The 22,938-nt window shown below is 43.3% G+C and overlaps 3 protein-coding genes across 4 annotated transcripts; 2 read left to right on the top strand and 1 right to left on the bottom strand.

Annotated features, from left to right (window-relative positions):
- The first annotated feature begins 3,470 nt into the window (after positions 1-3,470).
- SRSF9 (serine and arginine rich splicing factor 9) lies at positions 3,471-15,549 on the top strand. Its single transcript, XM_073673483.1, has 4 exons — positions 3,471-3,755; positions 4,129-4,295; positions 14,684-14,856; positions 14,938-15,549. Exons 1-4 carry the CDS (start codon positions 3,559-3,561, stop codon positions 15,073-15,075), a joined length of 675 nt encoding a protein of 224 aa, XP_073529584.1. The 5' UTR covers positions 3,471-3,558; the 3' UTR covers positions 15,076-15,549.
- GATC (glutamyl-tRNA amidotransferase subunit C) lies at positions 15,471-21,073 on the bottom strand. Of its 2 annotated transcripts, XM_073673490.1 has the most exons (5): positions 20,900-21,060; positions 20,774-20,821; positions 17,107-17,276; positions 15,814-15,917; positions 15,471-15,653 (listed from the first exon to the last, which is right to left on the bottom strand). In XM_073673490.1, exons 1-5 carry the CDS (start codon positions 20,972-20,974, stop codon positions 15,583-15,585), a joined length of 468 nt encoding a protein of 155 aa, XP_073529591.1. In that variant the 5' UTR covers positions 20,975-21,060; the 3' UTR covers positions 15,471-15,582. The 2 variants fall into 2 exon arrangements, with proteins under 2 accessions (XP_073529591.1, XP_073529597.1); XM_073673496.1 differs by lacking the exon at positions 20,774-20,821 and having other exon boundaries at positions 20,885-21,073.
- Positions 21,005-22,220, top strand: TRIAP1 (TP53 regulated inhibitor of apoptosis 1). Its single transcript, XM_073673499.1, has 2 exons — positions 21,005-21,330; positions 21,406-22,220. Exons 1-2 carry the CDS (start codon positions 21,184-21,186, stop codon positions 21,493-21,495), a joined length of 237 nt encoding a protein of 78 aa, XP_073529600.1. The 5' UTR covers positions 21,005-21,183; the 3' UTR covers positions 21,496-22,220.
- Positions 22,221-22,938: the final 718 nt, after the last annotated feature.

The raw sequence follows: 22,938 nt of genomic DNA, 5'->3' as shown, positions 1-22,938 counted from the left end.
GCAGACCATGTTCTGTACACGGTCAGACAAAGCCGTTGATTAAAATGAACTTTTGTCCTTGGGAAAACCCCTTTAAGCATAATACATGCTGCAGTCACAATATAATGGTTCTAGTATAGAAGTGATGGCAAAACAAGTTGGATCCATGGAGGTCCAACCTCACGACTTACAGATGGGGCCAGATACCACAGGACACCTTCAGAGATCCCGTGGAGTCTCTGCATCATCAGAACTGTTCTTCATTGTAATGTTATGTCCTATTGGTGTCTATGTGTATGAGAAAATAGACTCCTGCAAAAAGATTAACAGGACCCTGATCCAGCTGCAACACTGGAAGCCATGGCCATCGTAACAGAGCCCTGTGAACCACCTACTACAACCCCTTGGCAAAAATTATGGGCTCACCGGGGTCGGAGGATGTTCATTCAGTTGTTTAATGTTGTTGAAAAAAAGCAGATCACAGACATGGCACAAAACTAAAGTCATTTCAAATGGCAACTTTAGGGCTATAAGAAACACTAAAAGAAATCAAGATTAAAAATGTGGTAATCAGTAAGGGTCCGTGCCCACGATGCGTTTTTCAAGCGTTTATGCTGCGGAAGTTTTGCAGTGTAAACGCTAGGTAATCCTTCCCCCATGGTCCCCAATGGAATTCCGCACTTTCAATGCCCATGCTGCGGATTTTTCCGCAGCGTTTTTGATGCGCTCAAAAATCTGCAGCATGTCCATTATTTGTGCGTTTACGCATGCGGAATTGCCATCTACAATGCATTAGAAAACACATGGCAATTCCGCATGTGCAAAACGCGCGAAAAACGCGTGTCAAATTCCGCACGCGTTTTTCCAGGCAAGGAGATGCAGAAATGAAGCAGAAATTTTCTGCTTCATTTCTGCGTCGTGGGCACATAGCCTAAGGGTAATTTTTTTCAGACCAAGCAGAGGGAAAAAATTATGGAATCACTCAATTCTGAGGAAAAAAATATGGAATCATGAAAAACAAACACAAGAACAATCCAATACATCACTAGTATTTTGTTGCACCACCTCTGGCTTTAATAACAGCTTGCAGTCTCTGAGGCATGGGAGTGACAAACAGTACTCTTCATCAATCTGGCTCCAACTTTCTCTGATTGCTGTTGCCAGATCAGCTTTGCAGGTTGGAGCCTTGTCATGGACCATTTTCTTCAACTTCCACCAAAGATTTTCAATTGGATTGAGATCCGGACTATTTGCAGGCCATGACATTGACCTTATGTGTCTTCTTTCAAGGAATGTTTTCACAGTTTTTGCTCTATGGCAGGATGCATTATCATCTTGAAAAATGATGTCATCATCCCCAAACATCCTTTCAATTGATGGGATAAGAAAACTGTCCAAAATATCAATGTAAACTTGGGCATCTATTGAAGATGTAATGACAGCGCCAGTGCCTTTACCTGACATGTAGCCCCATATCATCAATGACTGTGGAAATTTGCATGTTCTCTTCATGCATCTTTATAAATCTCATTGGAACGGCACCAAACAAAAGTTCCAGCATCATCACCTTGCCCAATGCAGATTCGCGATTCATCACTGAATATGACTTTCATCCAGTCATCCACAGTCTACGATTGCTTTTCCTTAGCCCATTGTAACCTTGTTTTTTTCTGTTTAGGTGTTAATGATGGCTTATGTTTAGCTTTTCTGTATGTAAATCCCATTTCCTTTAAGCGGTTTCTTACAGTTCGGTCATAGACATTGACTCCAGTTTCCTCCCATTCGTTCCTCATTTGTTTTGTTGTGCATTTCCTGTTTTGGAGACATATTGCTTTAAGTTTCCGGTCTTGACGCTTTGATGTCTTCCTTGGTCTACCAGTATGTTTGCCTTTAACAACCTTCCCATGTTGTTTGTATTTGGTCCAGATTTTAGACACAGCTGACTGTGTACAACCAACATCGTTTGCAACATTGCCTGATGATTTACCTTCTTTTAAGAGTTTGATAATCCTCTCCTTTGTTTCAATTGACATCTCTCGTGTTGGAGCCATGATTCATGTCAGTCCATTTGGTACAACAGCTCTCCAAGGTGTGATCACTCCTTTTTAGATGCAGACTAACGAGCAGATCTAATTTGATGCAGGTGTTAGTTTTGGAAATGAAAATTTACAGGGTGATTCCATATTTTTTTCCTCAGAATTGAGTGATTCCATAATTTTTTCCCTCTGCTTGGTCTGAAAAAAAATTACCCTTACTGAGTACCACATTTTTAATCTTGATTTCTTTTAGTGTTTCTTAAAGCCCTAAAGTTGCCATTTGAAATGACTTTAGTTTTGTGCCATGTCTGTGATGTTTTTTTTCAGCAACATTAAACCACTGAATGAACATCCTCCGAGCCCGGTGATTCCATAATTTTTGCCAGGGGTTGTACCTGCAACATCACTGGCACTTCTGGTTAGTGGGCTGCTACAATGTCATACATGTGTTGTGCTGCAATGTAATGATGCAGTGCTGGGATCTAGCAGCCACGTATTACTGACTTTTAGCTCAATTCTAACACACATCATGGAAAAATGTTGTTTTTGTCACTTTTGAAAGAAAAATTCTTGAAGTAGGTTAGCAACTTTTTAGCATTCTATGTCAAATATTAAATTTTAAATAGAACCTTAGTTTCATTTGGCCTCATTTACAAAAACTGGTAAGAGAAAAATGACCCATAGCAACCAGAGCTCAGCATTTATTTTCCTGCTTGTGAAGAATGAAATCTGCATTGTGATTAGAGGGGATAAGGGTCTGAGGGTTGATGATGGCACATATAAGACAGCATGGATGAGAAGACGATGTGGATGAGAAGGGGTGTATGAGACATGTATGAGTATAGATGAGAAGACATGGATGAGAAGGCATGTATAAGACATGTATGAGACAACATGGATAAGAAGGCATGTATGAGACCGCATGGATGAGAAGGCATGTATAAGACATGGATGAGTATAGATGAGAAGACATGGATGAGAAGGCAGGACACAGACAACTCTGGGAGTAGTCCTTCCCTGGCAGAGCTGGGCTCGGCCCCCGTGCACATGGCGGGCGGCTTGTGACAGATTATAGACGCGGTCGTGGTCAGTGACGCGGTAAATACACGTGTGGGCCTCTGCTGCTGGAGCTGAAGGCCAGGTCTGTGGTCCTAAAAGGGCCGAGCTTCCGGAGCAGATGTGAGCGGCTCTTCTCCATCAGTATCAGGGCGGCACTGTTCGCCCTCCAAGGCCGCCTAGCCTGTACATGGCACTAATATAGAGGGCACACAGGCAGATGTCACATGATTTACATTACATGGAGTAGACTCCAGCCATCACTCCGCCATTTTGCTCCATGGCTGTAAGCTTTAGTAAAGCTCGGGTAAAGGAGGCCTAAGGTACTGCATCGGGCACACTACAGCTTCCGTCGCGACCATTTCTGCACTGCGCGCTCCCGCTATGACGTTCCCTTTAAGGCGCGACCTCGCGGACACTTCCGCTTCTAGATACTTCCGGTGCTCTCCCGCCGTGCTCCGCGCGGCCGGTCACAGGAAGCGACAGGATGTCTAGCTGGGAGCGGGAGAGCGCACGGGGCTCTGGGGATGGGCGCATCTATGTGGGAAACTTACCTGCCGATGTGCGGGAGAAGGAGCTGGAGGAGCTCTTTCACCGGTACGGGCGGATCCGCACCGTCGAGCTGAAGAATCGCGGGGGGAGCGGTGCCGCACCGTTCGCGTTCATCAGCTTCCAGGATCCGCGGTGAGTGGCGCCCCCATACTTTGCGGCGTGTCTCCGTCTTGCAGGCGTTTACCGCGTGTCTCGGGAGGGGGCGGAGGCTTCCGGGTCCTAGGCCCGACTGCGGCTTTGTTAGGCCACGTGCTTCCATGTTCAGTATTCGGTCAGTATTTTACCTCAGTATTTGTAATCCAAAACCAGGAGTGGGTGATAAATACAGAAGTGGTGACGTGTTTCTATTATACTTTTCCTCTGATTGTTCCACTCCTGGTTTTGGCTTATAAATACTGATGTAAAATACTGAATGTGTGAACGAGGCCTTCGGGGCCAGCGCCGTGTGTGCCGCTCGTGGATGGTGCGTGGAAAACCTGGCCTCATTGTTCTGTTCTTCTCTCAGGGATGCGGAGGACGCAGTGTTTGGACGCAACGGATATGAATTCGGGTCATGTCGGTTACGTGTGGAGTTTCCCAGGTCAAACCGGGGATCAGGGGGAGGATATGGAGGACCCCGCGGGAGGAACGGGCCCCCGTCCCGACGATCTGAATACAGAGTCCTCGTCTCAGGTAAGGCGCTGGAAATCTCCCTATCACGTGGTGTCTTCTGCTGCCCCTCACCAGCCCAAGAGGGAGAGGGAGGCGCCAATATGTCTGACCAGTGCTCATGTGCTGGTCTGGTGGGAGCCATGGTGTGGTCACTGGGCCAGATGAGGCGACCACCCACTATGAAGACCCCCGAGCTAATGGCAATAAGATTGTACAAGTGTATGATTGTGTCATGAGAAGAGGGGTCTATTTACAATATATATGATGTGTTTAGAATGGGGTGCATTTATGTATATGTATGGATGTATATTGAGGCAGGGTCCCCTCTTCCCCCTTCCTTTCTTCAAACGTTTTTTTTTTTTTTTTTTAATTTTTCAGCATTTCATGAATAGTTTTCTAGGCCACCAATCTGATTAGCACATAAGCCCCTCAATCCAGCAGCATTTGGCATTAAATTCTGGCTCTGCCCACTTGTGCGCAGCGTGCTGTAAAGTCTTGACCTTGCTTTTCCGCAGGCTCCCTACATTGCGTTGCTATTTGAAGTATTTTTTATTTTTTTATTGCAATTGGAAAAACATTGAATGGGCGGCATGGTGGCTCAGTGGTTAGCACTGCAGCCTTGCAGCGCTGGGGTCCTGGGTTCAAATCCCACCAAGGACAACATCTGCAAAGAGTTTGTATATTCTCCCCGTGTTTACGTGGGTTTCCTCCAGGTTCTCCGGTTTCCTCCCACACTCCAAAGACCTACTGATAGGGAATCTAGATTGAGAGCCCCGATGGGGACAGCGACGATAATGTATGTAAAGCGCTGCGGAATATGTTAGCGCTATATAAAAATAAAGATTATTATTATTATAATGGATATGATGGCGTAACATAATACAACCTCTAATCCACGGAAATTGTCTGTAGCTCCAGTGCTTCATTCTGATTAGTTTGCCTTATCGCAGTGCTAATCTACTGGTCTATCCACGTGCAGTCACTGGCCCGAATTTATTGGCTGCAGTGGTCTTGTGTAGACAAAGACTTAGTAATTGCAGCATGTGTAAAATTAGACCCACCAGGGCCTTCGGAGCTGTGGCAGATTTATAAGATGAGTACAGGTTTAATTTCTTAGTAAGCTTGTGGATAGCATATAACGTTGACAGATCCATACTCCCCCCCCATAGTCAAAATAACGCAAAAAAATTAATAGTTTGGCCACTAGGAGCACTGAAACAGCACACTGTCATAGGTCTGGTGTGTTTATTGAGGAGTGCTCCGCAGTGAGGTGATTGTAAGGCTATAGTGCGCTATTTCAGGGTCCTATTGGCCAAAAACTGTTTTGCGTCGTCTTTGCTACAAAAGACACAACCCTTTTTCCTGTAATATGATGCCCTTAAAAAGAGCGGTGTATTAAAGAAACACCTAACCTGAAAATGGATGTTCAAATTAGACAAATATAGTTGTCTGCAGTCAGTCTAGTAGAAATCCTGCAGAAAACAAATAGAGTATCTGCTGATTGTGTCCATTACTTGCTGGTGGCCCACTGAAGATCTACCCTCCTAGCTAATGGCTGTAGACATGGCACAGCAGGGAGACTTCTGCTGCAGACACACAGGGAGGAGGGGGACATGGCTGATCTTTGGGTACACTGAGAGGATTTCACTATAATTAAATATGAAGTAGATGTTAAATGAAAAGAAAAGTGAGATTAAAGGAGGGGATTGAACATTTTTATTTTTTCTGCTTTGTGTTTAGTCTTATTAAAGATAACCTTTCGGCTAAAATAATAATAAAAAAAAAAAACTTGCAGAGATAATGATAATCTGCAGGTAAATAGCATTTTAAAGGGAGTCTGCCACTAGGTTTTTACCACTTCATCCTAAAGCAGCATGATGTAGAGACAGACCATGATTTCAGTTGTATCACTTACTGGGCTGCTTGCAATCATTGTATAAAATCTGTTTTCTTTACTGTAGATCTGCCAGTTCTCTGTACACTGAGCTCTTTAAAACCCCGTCCTCACCACTGACATCTTTGCGTACACACTGCATAGGCAGAAAGTTGCCAATCAGTGGTAGGGATGGGTGTATACAGAGCTCATGAATATGGAGGACTACATGGCAACAGATTATGACTATAGAACTGGTAAACTTACTGCCAAGTGATTTTATCAAAACACTAAGCAGCCCAGAAAGTGACACATCACTGGAATCAGAGACTTTCTCTACATTATGCTGCTCTCAGATTAGGTGGCAAAAATCGGATGATAGATTTCCTTTACCTGTTCAGCTGTCTAACTAGAAGAGTTGCAACTTAATTTTCTCCCTGTAAACGTATTTTGCTTACTATAAAACGCACTTTTCCTCCCCAAAATTTGGGAAGAAATGGGGGTGCGTCTTATAGTTCGAATGTAGCTTACCGTGGGTCGGGGGGCAGCGCTGGTGTGGGGTCGCTTGTGCAGGAGGCCTGTGGTGGTAGGAGTGGGGCAATGCTGCGGGCCCTGGGCTGGGAGTCAGGGCTATCCCGGCAGTGGGCTTCATGAAAATTTCAGCGGTACAGGCAGGAGCGGAGTCCCTGCTCTACACATTGCTCTCCCAGTGGTGGGCTTCAGTAAAGAGGAGGCATGCGCAGATTGAGATCTCGACTCAATGACTAGCCAAGACCTCAACCTGTGCAAGTGCCGCATCCCACGGCCATTTTCCTGTAGTCAACCCCCTCCTACCAGGCCCATTCCTGCTACTGCTGGCTTTCTGCAGTGTCAACCCTGCCTCCTGTGACCTTGCTTCACCGTCGCCCTCTAAGTAAGCCAAATTTGGACTATAAGACAGACCTCCATTTGACACAGTAAAAAAAAATGTCCTAAAATTTTGGGTGCATCTTACGGTCTGCAAAATAGGGTATATTATCTGTGCAGCCGCTGCTCACTACACTGCACCTTGACAGACATCCTGTTCTGCAGCTTATGTGCAGAGCTGGCTGCCAGCAGCGGCAGTGATGATAACCTCGCTGACTTACCGCGCTGCCTGCTCTGCACTGGGTGAGTGAAAATGAGTGACTGCAGGGAGAATTTAAACTTAATTTTCTCCCTGTAGTTGCTCTACCAGTAAGCCAGCCGAACAGGTTTAAAACACTATTTGGGCTAAATGTACACTGCATCTATGCACCTAGCATACAGTATATGTTGTGAGCTTTTCCTGATGAATAAAGTAACATTGCCATAGGCAATTATTCACCAAACGGAGTCCAAAAGTGTGTTCTTTTGGCCTCCACCTGGCCTTTATACAACTTCATACCATTTAATTGTGTAGGAAATTACAGCAGACTGTGCTTTTTTATAGTTATATAGGTTGAAGAGACACAAATCCATCAAGTTCAACCTTTCTCCACTAGTTCTACATTCTGTATCGCTAGATCTATAACCCACAGTGCCATTTGTTGCGAGAAAAGCATCCAGCCCTTATAGGTTTCTTTGCAGTAGCCCTTCCTATAACATGTAGTATACGTTTCTTTACAATGGGTTCCCATGGTGGACGGATGCTTTGGGACCCATCCCAAGAGAACCCCCCCCCCATTCAGGCGCATACCTCCTGAACGTATTGCCTGGCATTGAGCACTAACACTGTCTGGATGTAGGCTAATCTGCAGATTACCACTTTGTCTACAGGTAAATAGCTTTATTTTTATAGTATACAGGTTTAGTTTAAAGCAAATCTGCCCTCAAATTTGCTATTTTTTAAATTGAGTTGTTGATTAAACTGTACAATTGACAAGCATTGCTTAAAGGGGTATTCCCATCTCCAATATCCTATCCCCATAAGTAGTACGTGTAATAATAGCAAATACCTTCAATTAGAAATGTAGTTCTTCTGATTCGTTATGTCGCTTACCCCATGTAGAGCACTGCAGGACCTTAGGTAGCCATGGTTACAACCATTCATATAGTGACAGACAGCTCTGAGTGGTCGCAACCATGGATACCTAAGCTGCTGCAATGTCTGCACGAGGTAAGCGACATAACGAATCAGAACTATACTACGTTTCTAATTGGAGACATTTGCTAATATTACACCTACTACATATTAGGATAGGAACTTTTCATGTATGGGAGTTTTCTGTGTTTGGCTGACTTTGTTATATACTCCCATGAACTTACTAGAGCTTTTTAGGCTACTATATTAGGATAGGATCTTGAAGATGGGAATACCTTTTTAAGTCAATTAAGCAAGCGAATATAAGAAACTTGGCGTATTTTTTCCGCTGAGGTGAATTACAATTTTTCTCCACATTTTAGCCACTTGTTACCCTCCCCCCCCTACCTCCTGAGTTCACCATACAAACTGAAAAACAGCATAAATCTGACTTATTCAAGACCAGGTAAACTACCAGCACAATCAGTTGTTGGGGTACACCTCCTATGTAGAGGGAAGGAGGAGTAAGGGACCTACAGAAACACGGAGAGTTCATATTGGGCTTCCTAACAAGTCTCTACCTCACACCAGAGCTCAGTGCTGCTGTATAATGTTCTCTGCGCTGCTGCTTCTTCCGGTCTGTGCTACCTAAGGAATTAAGGGTAGGAATTAATCTGTTCTGTGCTGTGTATGGGAGATGACATAGCAACTAGTCTCCTCCAACCAGCTTGCAATTTGGAGGTTTTACAGCGTTTTCTTTTTTTTTTCTTTGTTCTTTTTTAGGAACCAAGTAAATAACAAACAGGCAGGTAGTTGCTTACAAAGGCAACTACCTGCCTGTTGTACCTCTGCCAGCTCAAAGCGATCACCAACCACTCCTGCCACAGATTCAGCTGCGTTTCTTCAAGATTGCTCTCGACGGGGTGTGATTGCCCATATCTTACTGATTGACAGCCGGCTTCCTGCAGTTAGGCAGCTTCGCCACATCAGAGCGGAAGAAAAGCCGCTTCTGTCGACGTGACATCAGCAGAAGCCAAAAAGTTGTCCACTACTTTTTTATTGATGACCTGTCCTTAGGATAGGTTATCAATGTCTGATCAGTCAGGGTCCAACACCTGGCACTCTCGCCGATCAGCTGTTATCGGTGTCTGCGGCCGGAAGTGCTCGCTTGCGGAGCTGGCCGTCTTCTGATAGTGGCCGCCGCAGGGTACTACACATCCGCCTTCTATTGATTTAAATAGGAGGTGGATGTGTAGTACCCTTCTACGTAGGTCCTCAAACAGGAGTGGACAACCTCTTTAAGAGATGGGGCAGAGGGAACAACTGGTGGGGGGGAAAAAAGTATAATGGCCAGAAATGGTGTTATACTCCTCATGTACACACACTATGCAACTCCATTTGATAAACCGCATGAAATAGTTTCCTCTTTAAAAAAAACAAACAAACAAAAAAAAAAAGTTTCTTTGTGACACTGCCCTCTCGTATGTGTTTTTTTTTTTTTTTTTTTCTAAATCATGCAGTCTTCACTCTGGTTGTTAAAAAATAAAAGTTACTCTTTATTTCATAAATCAATTGTACACATGAAAATAAGCAAATATGCAATATGTAGATGGGATTTATTACAGTGGTGATTGTAGCTGCATTGGACAAGCCTGCTTGACTGAAAGCCAGCAACTCTCGGGTGAAATAGGTAATTTTCTCCAGGGTGCCACATTTTTAGTCCTGCGGCTAGGCAACTTCTTAACTCTGTTAACCTGCAGATTAACACTATATCTGCAGGTTAATGGCGTTATCAGATCTGACAGGTTCCCTTTAAATGGAGTCATTGAGCTGCTGAGAACGATGACTGCCAAGGCACACAGAACGGTTGTCTTAAAGAGGTTGTCCACTACTTTATAATTGATGACCTATCCTATCCTGAGCAGCTCTGCAAATGAACTGTTTCAGCCGGCGACATCGGGATCGGCTGGGGTGTTGGCTTCTGACCGGTCAGACATTGATGACCTATCCTTAGGATAAGTCATCAGTGATATAGTGGACAACCTCTTTGATGATCCTTCTGTATGAATGGAAGGGCCGTCAGACTTTCGAAACGGGCTAAGAGAACGACCACCGCTCAGATTGCATGTAGCTGGTGGACAGTAAACCTAAGTTTACAATGGTGACCACTTGTATCTTCAGAGAAAATGCAATGATTAAGTTTTGACAGTAACCCCCCCCCAAATGATTCCTAGGTGATTGGCTAGGTTTAGTTAACTTTATTGTAATGTTTATGGCCAGCTTTACATTAATCCTTTCATTGTCTAAGAATTTGCTGAAAGGTTAATGGGGCGAGTATGGTATATTGCCAAGTGTCTTGGTATGAGCATGACACAATTTATATGTGAAAAGAGCCATTTATTTATTTTTATTGATCCTGTTTATTAAAGGGATTGTCCAGGCCTGGTGGCATTTTTAACAAGCATTGCAGCTTGCCGAGTCCTAATAAAGTGTAGTGCACACACGATTCGGTTTCGCTGATTCCAGCGGTTATCACGTGGCTGCATCTCTGCGATGTGCACACTTGCGGTAAAGTGCCGACTAGATTCTCACCCACATCGCAATGCTTGCTGAAAATTCCACCAGGGCTCAATTACCCTTTAATTTACCAAAACAAGTATATGAATTGCTAAAGTTTGGAGGCAGCACAAAGACTGTAATACAGGTCCATATTATACAGGCGTATTTCATACTTTGCTGAGAGTACGAAGCCAGCATGCAATACTGCATCTTCCCTTCTGCTCCAGGCAAAAGTATTGTTGCAGCTTCCCCTGGTAAAACCTGTTGGGTGATTGAGGCCTGACAAGCAAACTTGCCAAACAAAGGGTGTTGTGGACATTTTTTTGTAAATGCATGCAATTGGGTTGCATTACAAAAAAAATGTGCGCAGTTTGCCTTGAATAGCCTCTGTATTTGGCTACGGTCCTATTATCAGTATTCAGTCAGTACTTTTCCTCAGTATTTGCAAGCCAAAACCAGGAGTGGGTGATAAATACAGAATTGGTGACTTGTTTCTATTATACCTTTTCTCTGATTGTTCCTCGCCTGGTTTTGGCTCCCACTCCTGAGAAAAAAGTACTGACTGAATACTGACCAAATACTGATAGTGGGACCGTGGCCTTACACTGACTATTGCTGGCTGCTGAATGAGGTAACTGGGATGGCCACATTATTTATTTCACTCGCTTATATAGCGCCATTAATTTCACAGCGCTTTGCAGACCTCACAATCTAGATTCCCTATCGGTATGTTTTTGGCGTGTAGGAGGAAACCGGAGCAAGCTCATGCAAACATGGGGAGTGCATACAAACTCCTTGGTGGAATTTGAACCCAGGACCCCAGTGCTGCAAAGCTACAGTTCTGACCACTGAGCCACCGTGCTTTATTTTAAGGTGTTGGGGACATGATTCTGTGGCACTTACAGGTATGACAGCCTCTCCTCCCATTCTTGTTAGTGATGCCTTTATCACAGACTGCACAGCTGTCCTGTCCACACAATGGCTGCTGGTGGAGGAGCAGGGACCAGACCTGTCCATCAGACTTGGCCAATTGAAAACCTCTCGAGAAAACGGCTTTTCTTTTGGAGGAGAGTGATGGACAGGTCTGGTCACATGTTCTTACACCGGTAGCCATATTATAGACAGTCTGTGAGGAAAGCTGCACTAACGAGCAGTAGGAGAACCTGTCATACCTGCATAATAGTAAGAGCCACAAAATCATGTCCCCAACACATCTGATAAAATATAATAATGTACCAACCCCATTAACTCATTCTTCAGCCAGCAATACAGTGTAAATGTGCAGTCAGACAGCCATATAAATTGTGCTGAGATCGGAATGCTGTGCACAGACTGGCCAGTGGCTCTCCTTACTCGAGCATGACAGCTTAATGCGTTTCTATGCAACTGTTAAGCTAGGGTCGGGGAAGCCGCCAGCCAGTCTGTGCCCTGCTTTCTGATCTCGGTCCAATTTATACAGCACCTGACTGCACCCCTATACAGGGGCTATAGAGGGCAAGCTGCACCATTTTCAATGAAACCCAATTTGAGACTTAAGTATGGGGAAAAAAATGGTCCAAAAAGTTGGACTACCCCTTTAATTATAAAACATATGTACATGAGCATTTATTTTCACTTAATGGGTAACTATATACTTTCAAGTAGCTTTTCAGCATAAGCTGTCCTGTGTGTACACAAGGAATAACTTTGTGGCGTCTTTTTGTGACTGCAGCTTCTGAGCGGTGGGAAGTCAGAAATTGCATCACAATCTCTCAATGCAAGTCTGAAAGCCAGAGCGAGGTTCTTATAGAATTGCATTGCAGAGTGACCTCAGATCGCTCCATGAAATACTGGAGCGATCCGGCAGGCCACAAACTGCCAGGTAAAATAAAGAACGTGTGCGGAAGTGGTGCTTTAAAGCGACATCATAAAGGGAAGCAATCATCAGAAATGGACCCATAGTTTAAATTAGGGGTTTGTGGGATTTAAATTTTCCCCATATCACAATCTGTGTGAAAAAAAAAAAAATAAACATTAGAAATCTTGCAATTTTCACACTGGCCACTGGGGCTTTTTTATACTGATACTTCCTGTTTCAGGAGACAACACATGTACATTGGCACAATGGACAGATCCAGACCCTAGCTTTTGTATTAAAGCATCTAATGAGCCCGTGCAAAGGTCACTGAAAGCAGGGTCAGCTGTGCCATGGCCTATTGTGATTGGTGGATCCTGTGTTATCAGCTGTGTAGGCGTTACTTTGCATTGTAATCCTGCCTCTGCTTATAAGGAGCCTGCTGAAAACTTTCTGAAAGAACAAAGTATGAATCTAAAAAACACCAGCAGCCAGTGTGAAAATTGCAAAACAAGCTTTTTTTTTTTTTTTTTTTTTTTTAATAAAGATCGCAATATGAAAAAAATATATTTTTTTTATTACATGCAACCCAAAAACCTAATTTAATCACTAGGTCATTTTCTAATTATGGCTTCCCTTTAAGATGCCAGGTTGAAGATCTCTAGATTAAGGTAGCTGTACTGATTGACACCGCTACCTAAAATAGCAGGCACATTTGTCCTGCCATCTTGCATAAGTCACCCGGTATTTGCATGTAAATTCCTTGCAGACTCCTGCTATAAAGCTTTGTTGCCAAGTGTTCACTTCTGATTAGAGGCTTTGTTGGTAGGAGGGTTTCCCCAGGGTTCTTCTTTCTTTAGCTCACTGCGCATGGTGGTAATGTGTCAAAGCAAGCAGATGTACTGTTTGTGGTGTTTCTGTTTTAGGAGTAAATCTACTGCATCTTAGCCCCTAGAGTTTCCCAGAACTCTAGGCATTATAATAGAGGAGAGAGCCATGTAAACATTTGAATGAAAAGTTAATTTTAGAATAAATTCAGCAATGAGATCACATAGGTGAGAACAGAGCACGACAAGATGCCCATTGAATCCCCGATAAGACTTTAAATGTGTTATAACAACCTGAATATCAGGTTTTTGTTTTTGAAAAAAATTGACATTCTGAATGCTCCTTTCTAAAGAGGTCCTACAAAGTTTGGAAGTCAAATGATAACTACCCAATCGCTGGGACCACCAATGAGCTGCTGAGCCTCTTCTGAATGAAGCAATACTATTCCAGAGTCATCCATAACATAGCCGCACAGCTTTATTAGATCTTAAACCTAATAAGGTTGGTGTACTTTCTGTGAAAATCCGTTTCAGAATCGCTCTACAATCTTTTAAGTAAACTTTTGTTTCAAAATCTCCATGCATCTGGTCTGTCTCTCCAGATGCTCAATACAATCTGCTGTCAGGCTGGGTAGATACTTAATACACTTGGAATCATGAGATCTCTTTGTATCTGGACATTCCAATATTCACAGCAAGTTCGGACGCAAGCCCTGACGGGACCCATGAACATGAGCGCAATGTGAAAGCACCCTTAGGGCTCTCCTACTTCCTGTCTGTGACTGACAGGTCACTGAAACATGAGTGACAAAACTGAGGTGTGATTGTGTTGGCAAGTCCCATGTGATGTGTAATAGGTTTAAAGGGAGTCTGAGTACAGAGTGACTGTTGAAAGTACAGGCGCTCAGTGCTTCACAGCGAGGCCAATCATTTATATACACCTTCCCACCTGCCTGTTTTCCCTCTATCTCTGCCCTTCTCACCAGAGCTCTCAATCAAATAAGGGGGTGGTGGAGGAGAGAAGGGAGAACAAGCATGTGGGAATGTATATAAATGATTGGCCCCGCCGTGAAGCAATGGGACTTAGTTTAAACAGTCATTCTGTGCTGACAAAGTCCCTTTAAGTGCAAATTACTTAATTATTGTAGCATACAAGTGAATGTGAGTGCATCTGGTTGCCATGTAGATAGTCATCTTTTTCTCCCTCCTCTTATTTGGCATCTACCTATATTCCCATTGTAGCAACCCTCTGTTCCTTTCTACACCTATAAAAGCAATCTAATTCTATTGTTTCAGGGCTTCCCCCATCGGGGAGTTGGCAGGATCTGAAGGATCACATGAGAGAAGCTGGAGATGTCTGTTATGCTGATGTACACAAGGATGGAATGGGCATTGTGGAGTTTATTCGCAAGGAAGACATGGAATATGCTTTGAGGAAGCTGGATGATACAAAGTTTCGTTCTCATGAAGTAAGACTGCTTAGATGTAATTGCTTATATTGTAAATCATTGTACAGAAAGAGTAAGTTAATGATTGATATTCCTTTCTAGGGTGAAACATCTTACATCCGTGTCTGTGCTGAAAGAAATGCCAGCTATTCCCGATCCAGATCCCGCTCTAGAGGCCGTGATTCTCCCTATCAAAGTCGTCGTTCCCCCCGTTATGCCTCCCCCTTCCGACAGTACTGAGCTGCCACGCAGGGACACTTTCTATGCGTTTAATTCTGAAGACCATCTGCTCTTACATTCCACAAATGATGGATTTCATCAACTGTCTTTTATACCATTATTTTCTGCCCGTATTACGTTTTGTTTTTATTTTTTTAGGAGACCTGTGCTCTGTACATCAGATGTTTGTGGTTTCTTTCAATTTCTGTCATCTTTTAAGAAGGCAACAGACAGTATTGTGCCTGATCTGATGTTTGAGTAAGTGTGCAGTGAGTGATAGGTATACGGGATATAACAAGGTGGAATGCTGTGGCACGGAGACAAACATAAGGGAATGTCAATGTTTGTCTTCTATATAGATCTACTCCCACAAATTTGTTAGAACAATATTATTTGAAATAACTTTTAATCCCCGATCAAGTTTGTATGTGTTTCCTTTTATTATGAAAGTGTTTCAGTTGAATAAAATAAACATCTGTAGCTGTCCTAATAAAACAGTGAGATTTCTTAGTGCGGCATTCTTTGTTTTCACACGAGTCCCTGATCATCACTGCTGGAAGAGAGGTATACGTGGTCCTGGGGTGGCAAAGGAATGTTTCCTGTTGGTACATAAGAATATAATCAGCTTCCTCTACACAATTATACGATGTGTGTGTGTATATATATATATATATATATATATATAGATATAGATATAGATATAGATGTATTATATATAGATGTATTATATATAGATATAGATGTATTATATATGCATACCGGGAGGTGCTACAAAATAATCTTCAACAACAGTCTTCGCATTTTCTAGTAGTAGTTCTGTACAGTTCCCAGCTGTGACTGCATCATTTCTCATATAAAGTGTCCTAGAATAGAAGCAGGATTTTTAGTTAACTCTTCTGGTAGGTTGGAGGACACACTACTTAGGCTGCGTGCCCACAAAGCATTTTTCAAGCGTTTATGCTGCGGAATTTACACAGTGTAAACGCTTGGGAAACGCTTGGTAATCCATCCCCCATGGTCCCCAATGACAAGCTGCAATGTCAATGCCCATGCTGCGCTCAAAAATCCGCAGCATGTCCATTAATTTTGCGGACACGCAGCGTAATCGCTGCCATTGACTTGCATTGGACCGCGTGACATCCGCATCACTGCATCTGCACAAGCGGATATCACACGGTTCAATGTGCAGATGGTACCCAGGTCTGGAGAAGGAGACTCTCATCCAGACCTGGGTACCATAGAAACTCTAAAAAAAATAAAGATTATACTTGCCTTCCGATGTCCTCCCGGTATTTTCTCCGCTCCGTCTGGTCTGCTCTATAGGTCGTGGTGTTGTGAAGGACCTTCCATGACGTCATTGAGTTTTGTGACCTATCACATGACTCAGTGACTTCACCGCAGGTCCTTCACACCAGAGTGAGCAGTGCAAGAGACCAGACGCAGCAGAGAAAACACCGGGAGGACATTGGAAGGTAAGCATAATCTTTATTTTTTAACCATTCTTATTCATTTTTTTTTTTTTTTAAACTAACTTGGTCACACTACTATAATAAATCCATGCCGGTTTCATGGATTTATATAGGGCGACCAAGCTGTCAAGCACTTTTCCAAGTGATGCTAAAATCGCTTGGAAAAGTGTTTGTCAAGCATTTCTGCATGCGGGTTATCAAACGCTTCTACCTGGCGGGAAAAACACATGTAGAAACCGCATGCGTTTTTCCTGCCAGGGAGAAGCGGAAAAAATATGCAGCATTTCAGCATCGTGGGCACATAGTATAAGGCTATCAGGGCTGTGGAGTCTGTAAGCCAAACCTCCAACTCCACAGCACAGCGTCACTACTGAGCATGTACATAAAGTGCAGCACAGCTTCATCTCCACTAAAAGCCGAGATCCTTGGATAAGGAGCAGAACAGACATTTATAGGACATTTCATAACTTCCCCAAATTATGAAAACATTTACAGCACATCCTGCATTGTACTAATGGGCCCAATTTATATATTTTAGGAGTTGGTCCATTTCATATAGACTCCATAGCCCTGTATATTATACCTGTCCTCTAACACTGATGACAGTGGTTCAACACCTTCTGTGTTCACATTGTGCAGCTGATTGGCAAAATGAATTGCTCTCTCCAGGCGCTCTACTCCCTCTTGGTTGCGAAAGTCAACTAATGCCAGTCGTTCTAGGTGATCAATTACATCTGCAGATACATGACAGTCCTAAAAAGAACATATGCATTTTTAATACTCTATAGGTCTAACAAAAAAGGTTTCCTGAAATCACTTGCATTAGCATGGTGGATAGATCTAATACAGAATAAGAGTAATAAATTATATGGATTAAAAAGGGCAAGTTGGCTTGGTCTATTCATGCTTGTATGCTGCCATAAGTGAGTAAAAATGGTGGAAGCTCATTAAATAGATTAGATCCATTTAAAGGCAATCTGCATTGTTCAGAAACATAATTTACCTGTGGCTATAGGGGGTAAAACCTGGCTGCCTTACAGGACCATCCACTACCAGGGATAAAAATTTGTCCCCTCCCTGCACCTGCTCCCATCCACTCGTACAAGCAGATACAGTGAACACTACTGTAATCACACCCTGACGCTTTGCTGCGCTGCATAGTGGGTGCAGAGCATGCTGGGATGATTACAGCTGTGTTCACTGTATAGTGAGTGGTGACTAACTGGTAGCAAGCAACTGCAGGGTGAATAAAACTTAATTCTCTCCCTGGAGCCGCTGCTCCACTAAGGCAAACTCATGCCTGTCTAATGCTTTTTACTATTTACAAGTAAATAACATTCCCAGAAATAAGTTTCCCTTTAAAATGCCCTCTGGAATAACTATACCATCTAATCTTAAACCCCTTCCCACTGCAGCCAATTTTGATTTTTGCTATATCCTCTCCCTTAAAAAAAAAAAAAAAAAAAAAAAAGCAATAACTTTTTTTTTTTTGACCACATCAACATAGCAATACAAGGGCTTGTATTTTGCAGCAAAAGTTGCCATTTTGAATGAAACAACTTAGGTTATCAAATTCTATACAGGGAAAAATAGCAATGTAATCTGAAAAAAAAGCAATGATGCAATTGCAGATTTATTTATTTTTTTTGTAGTCCTTGTCGTAAAAATAACTTGACACCACGATTTTCCGTTCCATATGAGTGTTGCTACAAAGCTTCATATACTTATTTATTGAAGAAAAGCTCTAAAATTGTTGTCTTTTTCTGAAACTATTTTACTCTTCTGGCATTTGAGCTGTTGGAGGACTCCCCCACCGGAACAAGCTGCCATTTTCATCACACCAAAATTGCTCAATGGTATCTGTAGGAATTATCTAATTTTATATCCAATAGCCAGAGGCAAAAAACTTATTTTAACCAATTCAGCATAAAACAACTTTTAATTATTCAATTAAAATTAGTAAATAGTGCAAATTATATGTTAAGGTGCATATTAAAATTACTGTTTAAATGTATCCTAAGAAGTCAAATTGCTGAACTAGTTGAGTCATTATTTATAGCTACATAAGTGTACAGCTTAAATAGCCTCAAGTTGTATAACTAGAGTAGAGCAAAAGGATTGCCGTCCATTATCTAACCATCAGGGATTGTTCTACAACTTGAGGCTATTTGAGCTGTATACATATGTAGATCTATCCATATGTATAATACAATTGAATGACTCAACTAGCATAGCAATCTGATCGCTTGGTATACATTTAAACATGGGATCAATAAGGATAATAAATTTAATGTATACCTTAACATGATTTGCACTAGGTACTATTTTAATTTAAAAGGGTTTTCCCACGAACAAAAGTACATTTTAATCAATGGCTCTTGGGATAAAAATAAGCTCCATAACCAGATGTTTTAAAAAAAAATTCTTACAATTAGCACCATATAGTAATTCTGGCAAACATCTTGTGGTAATGTGCCCCATCCAGGTGCCCATATTGCAGATAGGTCCCCTATTGTGCCGTTCTTCACATACACATAAAAGAGAGAAAAAAAAAAGATTCTTCTCACCAGTCATCAGTTCCCTCAGCGTCCTTTCTGCACATGCAGCCCGCAGGCACCACAGACCCCTTGACGATCCCGGCCTGGTCCAGGTGACGCCGACAGCAGCGCTTTATTTCAGTTGAATGTGCGTCCTTGGACACATTCAATTGAAATGTATTGTATTACAAAGACCGGCTCTCTGCACAACAATACCAATGTCAGCTGCCAGCCAATCAGAGGCTAGCAGCTGACATCTGCGCATGGCAGCGATGTCATACGCTGCTGCGCCGGGACACTGATGTCAGCCCGGGGGCCGCATGTTTGAGACCCCTGGTATAGAGCAGCAAAGGCAGGAAGAAATAGGGAGGGTGCAGAAATCAAACTTTCCCTCAAATGAAAACCTAAATGAATTCCCTACCGAACAGCTGGTTCATCGGGAGGTATGTACATGGTGTTCCAATCTGGAAGACGTATTAGGGTAATGCCCCAAGGATATCAGCACGTCTGATGAGATCATGGTGATATGGTAACTATGTTGGGCTGCTTGCACCTTATTCACTTTATTTTTTGGCTTTTGTGTAGAGTTTTGGGATTAGGATTGATCTACCCTCTCCCTTCCCTCCCTATTTATTGGATTTCTGCATTGGTCTTCAGTACTATAGCACTTTATTATTCTATGTTAAGCGGGGGAACCAATATTGCGTTTGTTTTCAGGTGCCAACATCCGCTGTTAGAGAATTCATTTAGGGTTTCATTTGAGGGAAAGTTTGATTTCTGCTCCCTCCCTATTACGTCCTGCCTTTTTGCCCTATACCGTACCAATGGATCTATTATACAGATTTCATTCTGGCCATTGTGCCAGGTATCAAATTTCCTTCTCTCATCCCTCCCTCCCTTTGAATTTGTTTTTGGGGTATTGTTATCACTTTTTAGCTTAGAATTAAATATCAATAAAGACTATTCTTATTGGGGGGTTATTTTGCTATGCGAGATATTTCTTGAAGTCCTCCAGATACATTTTTTTCTAGTTGGCCTATTTGAATGTGCCAATGAGAAGAAATAAATCTTCTCGGCTGACTGAGCACAAAGGATTTTATTCTTCAGCACCAGTCCTCTGTGTTCAGTCAGTCAGCCAAGGAGATTTATTTCTCCTGTTACACTAGTGAGCTACCGGAAAAGCGCAGTATGTGCTTACGATACAGCTCCTCTGTCAGTTGAGACACAGGTCTTGGGAGCAGTGTTTCTTTTGACTGCAGCCCGTCCTGACAAGTGACTAGGAAACACTGCCATTTAAATTATGTGACGGGACCACTTTATTACTTTTTTGGGAGAAACCCTTTTAGGAATTTTCCACTTTTGGGCAACACTGTATTAATGGCCCAGATTGCTAGATAAAAAGAGACAAACAATCCTTGCCTCCCAGCCCAGTGCCACTGCTCTGCTCCCAGCTGCTCTCCTGACATAAACAACAAATCACAATTTGTTCCCCAGCAGAATCAGACAAAGATGATAAAATACTGATTGGCTGCAGCAGTCCAGGAAGTAATTCTGGATTATTTTTCATGTTATTGAGCACACTGAGGTGACTACTGGACGATCACTTTAAATAACAAGCTAGGCTCTGCTACATGTATGGCTGTGCATTATTCGTCCGTCCTCGTGTCCATGCCCAGGTTATGATGGAGGGTGGTCTGATAAGGATGCTATTACCTGCTTGCTTGTGTCTGCTTCAATGCTCCAAGTCGGACTGTGTGGTACCTGAAAGAGAACCTCCACATGGTGACCAGGCCTGCTGCTCCCTGCTAGTGATACACTGCTTACCTGACGTGCTTTTACCTTACTCTGCAGTGACAGGAGCCGCTTGAACTCTGCCATCCGCCAGCAGCGCCCACCTGCCATTTGCAGCCACATGTTTTTTTGTGACGTCAGAGCAAACGCGCCGACATTACACTAAAGTGACCTTGATGAGCGCGGCGGCCATGTTTACTAAGGGCGGCTGTATAGTAGCGGCTTCTGCGGCGCCCTGAAATGAGATGGCGTCTGCAGCGTCCTGACCTAGATGAGTGCGCTGTCTGTAATAGTTGAAGTGCTGCTTGTTAGCTGCGGTTTCACCAGACATTATGAACAGTGTTGGCGAGGAATGCACCGAAATGAAGCGCGATTACGACCAGTGCTTCAACCGGTGGTTCTCGGAGAAGTTTCTTAAAGAGGAAGGCAGCGGGGACCCGTGTAACGAGCTGTTCCAGCGGTACCGGCATTGCGTGCAGGTGAGGGCAGCGGTGCTCGGCGGTAGTGGCTGCCCGCTGCTCGGTTGTCTGGAACGTTCCTCTTGTGTTTTGCAGAAAGCCATTAAGGACAAGGAGATCCCGGTAGACGGAGTGGAGTTCATGGGACCGAGCAAAGACAAACCGGAGTCTAACGCCGGGTCGTGACGGCCAGCAGGGCCCTAGTGATGGGGCTCCGACCTCTGCTTCTGCCTGGCTCTATGTGAGGACTGGCGTGTGCCCCAGTACGTGATGTAATGGGGGATGTGGAGAGGGCCCTATATATAGTCCCTGAAGGGGCCAGAAGGGTCCCGCTCTCCTCATACTGCGGTGCTGGAGCTGTGTCCTACCTGTATAGAAGAGTAAATGACATTTTAGCTTAGCGGTGGCTTTTTTTTAATATGTAAATTGTGCACTTTTTCTTTCCTCTAGAATTGTGCCATCCCGCTACCCTGCTGGGAGCCTGCCAGAGAGATGAGCTCCACACTAGCTTGTCCAGCGTCCATGGCGGCCGGAGCAGGGTGCTGCCAACTTCTTCCACACAGTGCGGCTCTGGCGTTTACAAGACCCCTGCAACGCGTAGTCACATCCTGACATTGCAGGGGCCTTATAAAACCCCAGAGGCGCCCGGTATTCGAGTGCCAACCTAGGAGTCTTCACAGGTCCCTGGTCCGGCTGCCAGCGTACCAAAGTGGACGCTGGACCAGCGCCTGTAAATGTTTGCTCATCTCTATCATTTCTCATGTCACTAGGGTTTGGGTAACATCGCTGTACAAGGCAACGCTGTGTGAAGTCACCCCAATGATAAAGGGGCATGATAAAGACCCCCCTTGTGTATTAAATAAAAGTAGGCTGCCCAGCTCATGTGTATGGAGAGTTGGGGGCTCTGATTGTCGCCTGACAAATTAAGTGAGGAGATGTAAGGATCAGGCGGTGGGAATTCAATAATCCGATCCCTTCTGCGGAGAGATATTCCACAACTAGGTGATTCTGGCGGTACCTTGCTCCGCTTTTCTGCATAATGAGCGGGTCAGGACACACAGCTGGCGGCCGAATGGTCAGTCAGCTGACAGTTATTTGTATGGCCGACTGAATGCTCATTTGTCAATTGTTTTTTTTTTTTTTTTTCATCCATAGGAATATCCAAAAATCAACACAATGCGAAGTGATCTGTCAGAAATGTGAATTTGTATGTTTTATAATTATACTGGCTTAAATAAAATCAGAAATTGTAAACAAAAGAAATTAACCAAATTTTTTTAAACCGTAACTTTATATATTTTTTGTCCATTGAGCTGTACAAAGGCCGTTTTTGTTTGTTTTTTGTGTGCTGAGCTGTAGTTCTTATTGATACTATTTTTAGGTACATTAACATTTAGGCTATGTGCCCACGATGCAGAAATGAAGCAGAAAATTTCTGCATCTCCCTGGCAGAAAAAACGCATGCTGATTGTGCATGCGTTTTTCCTGCAGAATACATGCGGATCCACATGCGTTTCCGCATGCAGATTGACAAGCGCTTTCCAGGCGATAGCATCACTTGGAAAGTGCTTGACAACTAGGTCACACTGTATAAATCCATGCAAACAGCATGGATTTATACAGTGTGAA

This window comes from Phyllobates terribilis, unplaced genomic scaffold (assembly GCF_046119375.1).
Source record: "Phyllobates terribilis strain yellow unplaced genomic scaffold, ASM4611937v1 Scaffold_1__5_contigs__length_1240528914, whole genome shotgun sequence".
Classification (NCBI taxonomy): domain Eukaryota; kingdom Metazoa; phylum Chordata; class Amphibia; order Anura; family Dendrobatidae; genus Phyllobates; species Phyllobates terribilis.
Note: the sequence above shows the minus strand (reverse complement) of the source record. Positions and strands in the feature narration are given on the sequence as shown.

Bases quoted from the DNA above. Each gene is read 5' to 3' on its own strand.
- TRIAP1 (XM_073673499.1), top strand. From the start codon at position 21,184: ATGAACAGTGTTGGCGAGGAATGCACCGAAATGAAGCGCGATTACGAC. The intron at 21,331-21,405 runs GTGAGGGCAGCG...TGTGTTTTGCAG, and splicing joins GGTACCGGCATTGCGTGCAG to AAAGCCATTAAGGACAAGGA.
- GATC (XM_073673490.1), bottom strand. From the start codon at position 20,974: ATGTGGCTGCAAATGGCAGGTGGGCGCTGCTGGCGGATGGCAGAGTTC. The intron at 17,277-20,773 runs GTAATAGCATCC...TGTTCTTTTTAG, and splicing joins AAGCAGACACAAGCAAGCAG to GACTGTCATGTATCTGCAGA. The intron at 15,654-15,813 runs GTATGCATATAT...ATGTACCAACAG, and splicing joins TTATTTTGTAGCACCTCCCG to GAAACATTCCTTTGCCACCC.
- SRSF9 (XM_073673483.1), top strand. From the start codon at position 3,559: ATGTCTAGCTGGGAGCGGGAGAGCGCACGGGGCTCTGGGGATGGGCGC. The intron at 3,756-4,128 runs GTGAGTGGCGCC...TTCTTCTCTCAG, and splicing joins ATCAGCTTCCAGGATCCGCG to GGATGCGGAGGACGCAGTGT. The intron at 4,296-14,683 runs GTAAGGCGCTGG...CTATTGTTTCAG, and splicing joins ATACAGAGTCCTCGTCTCAG to GGCTTCCCCCATCGGGGAGT.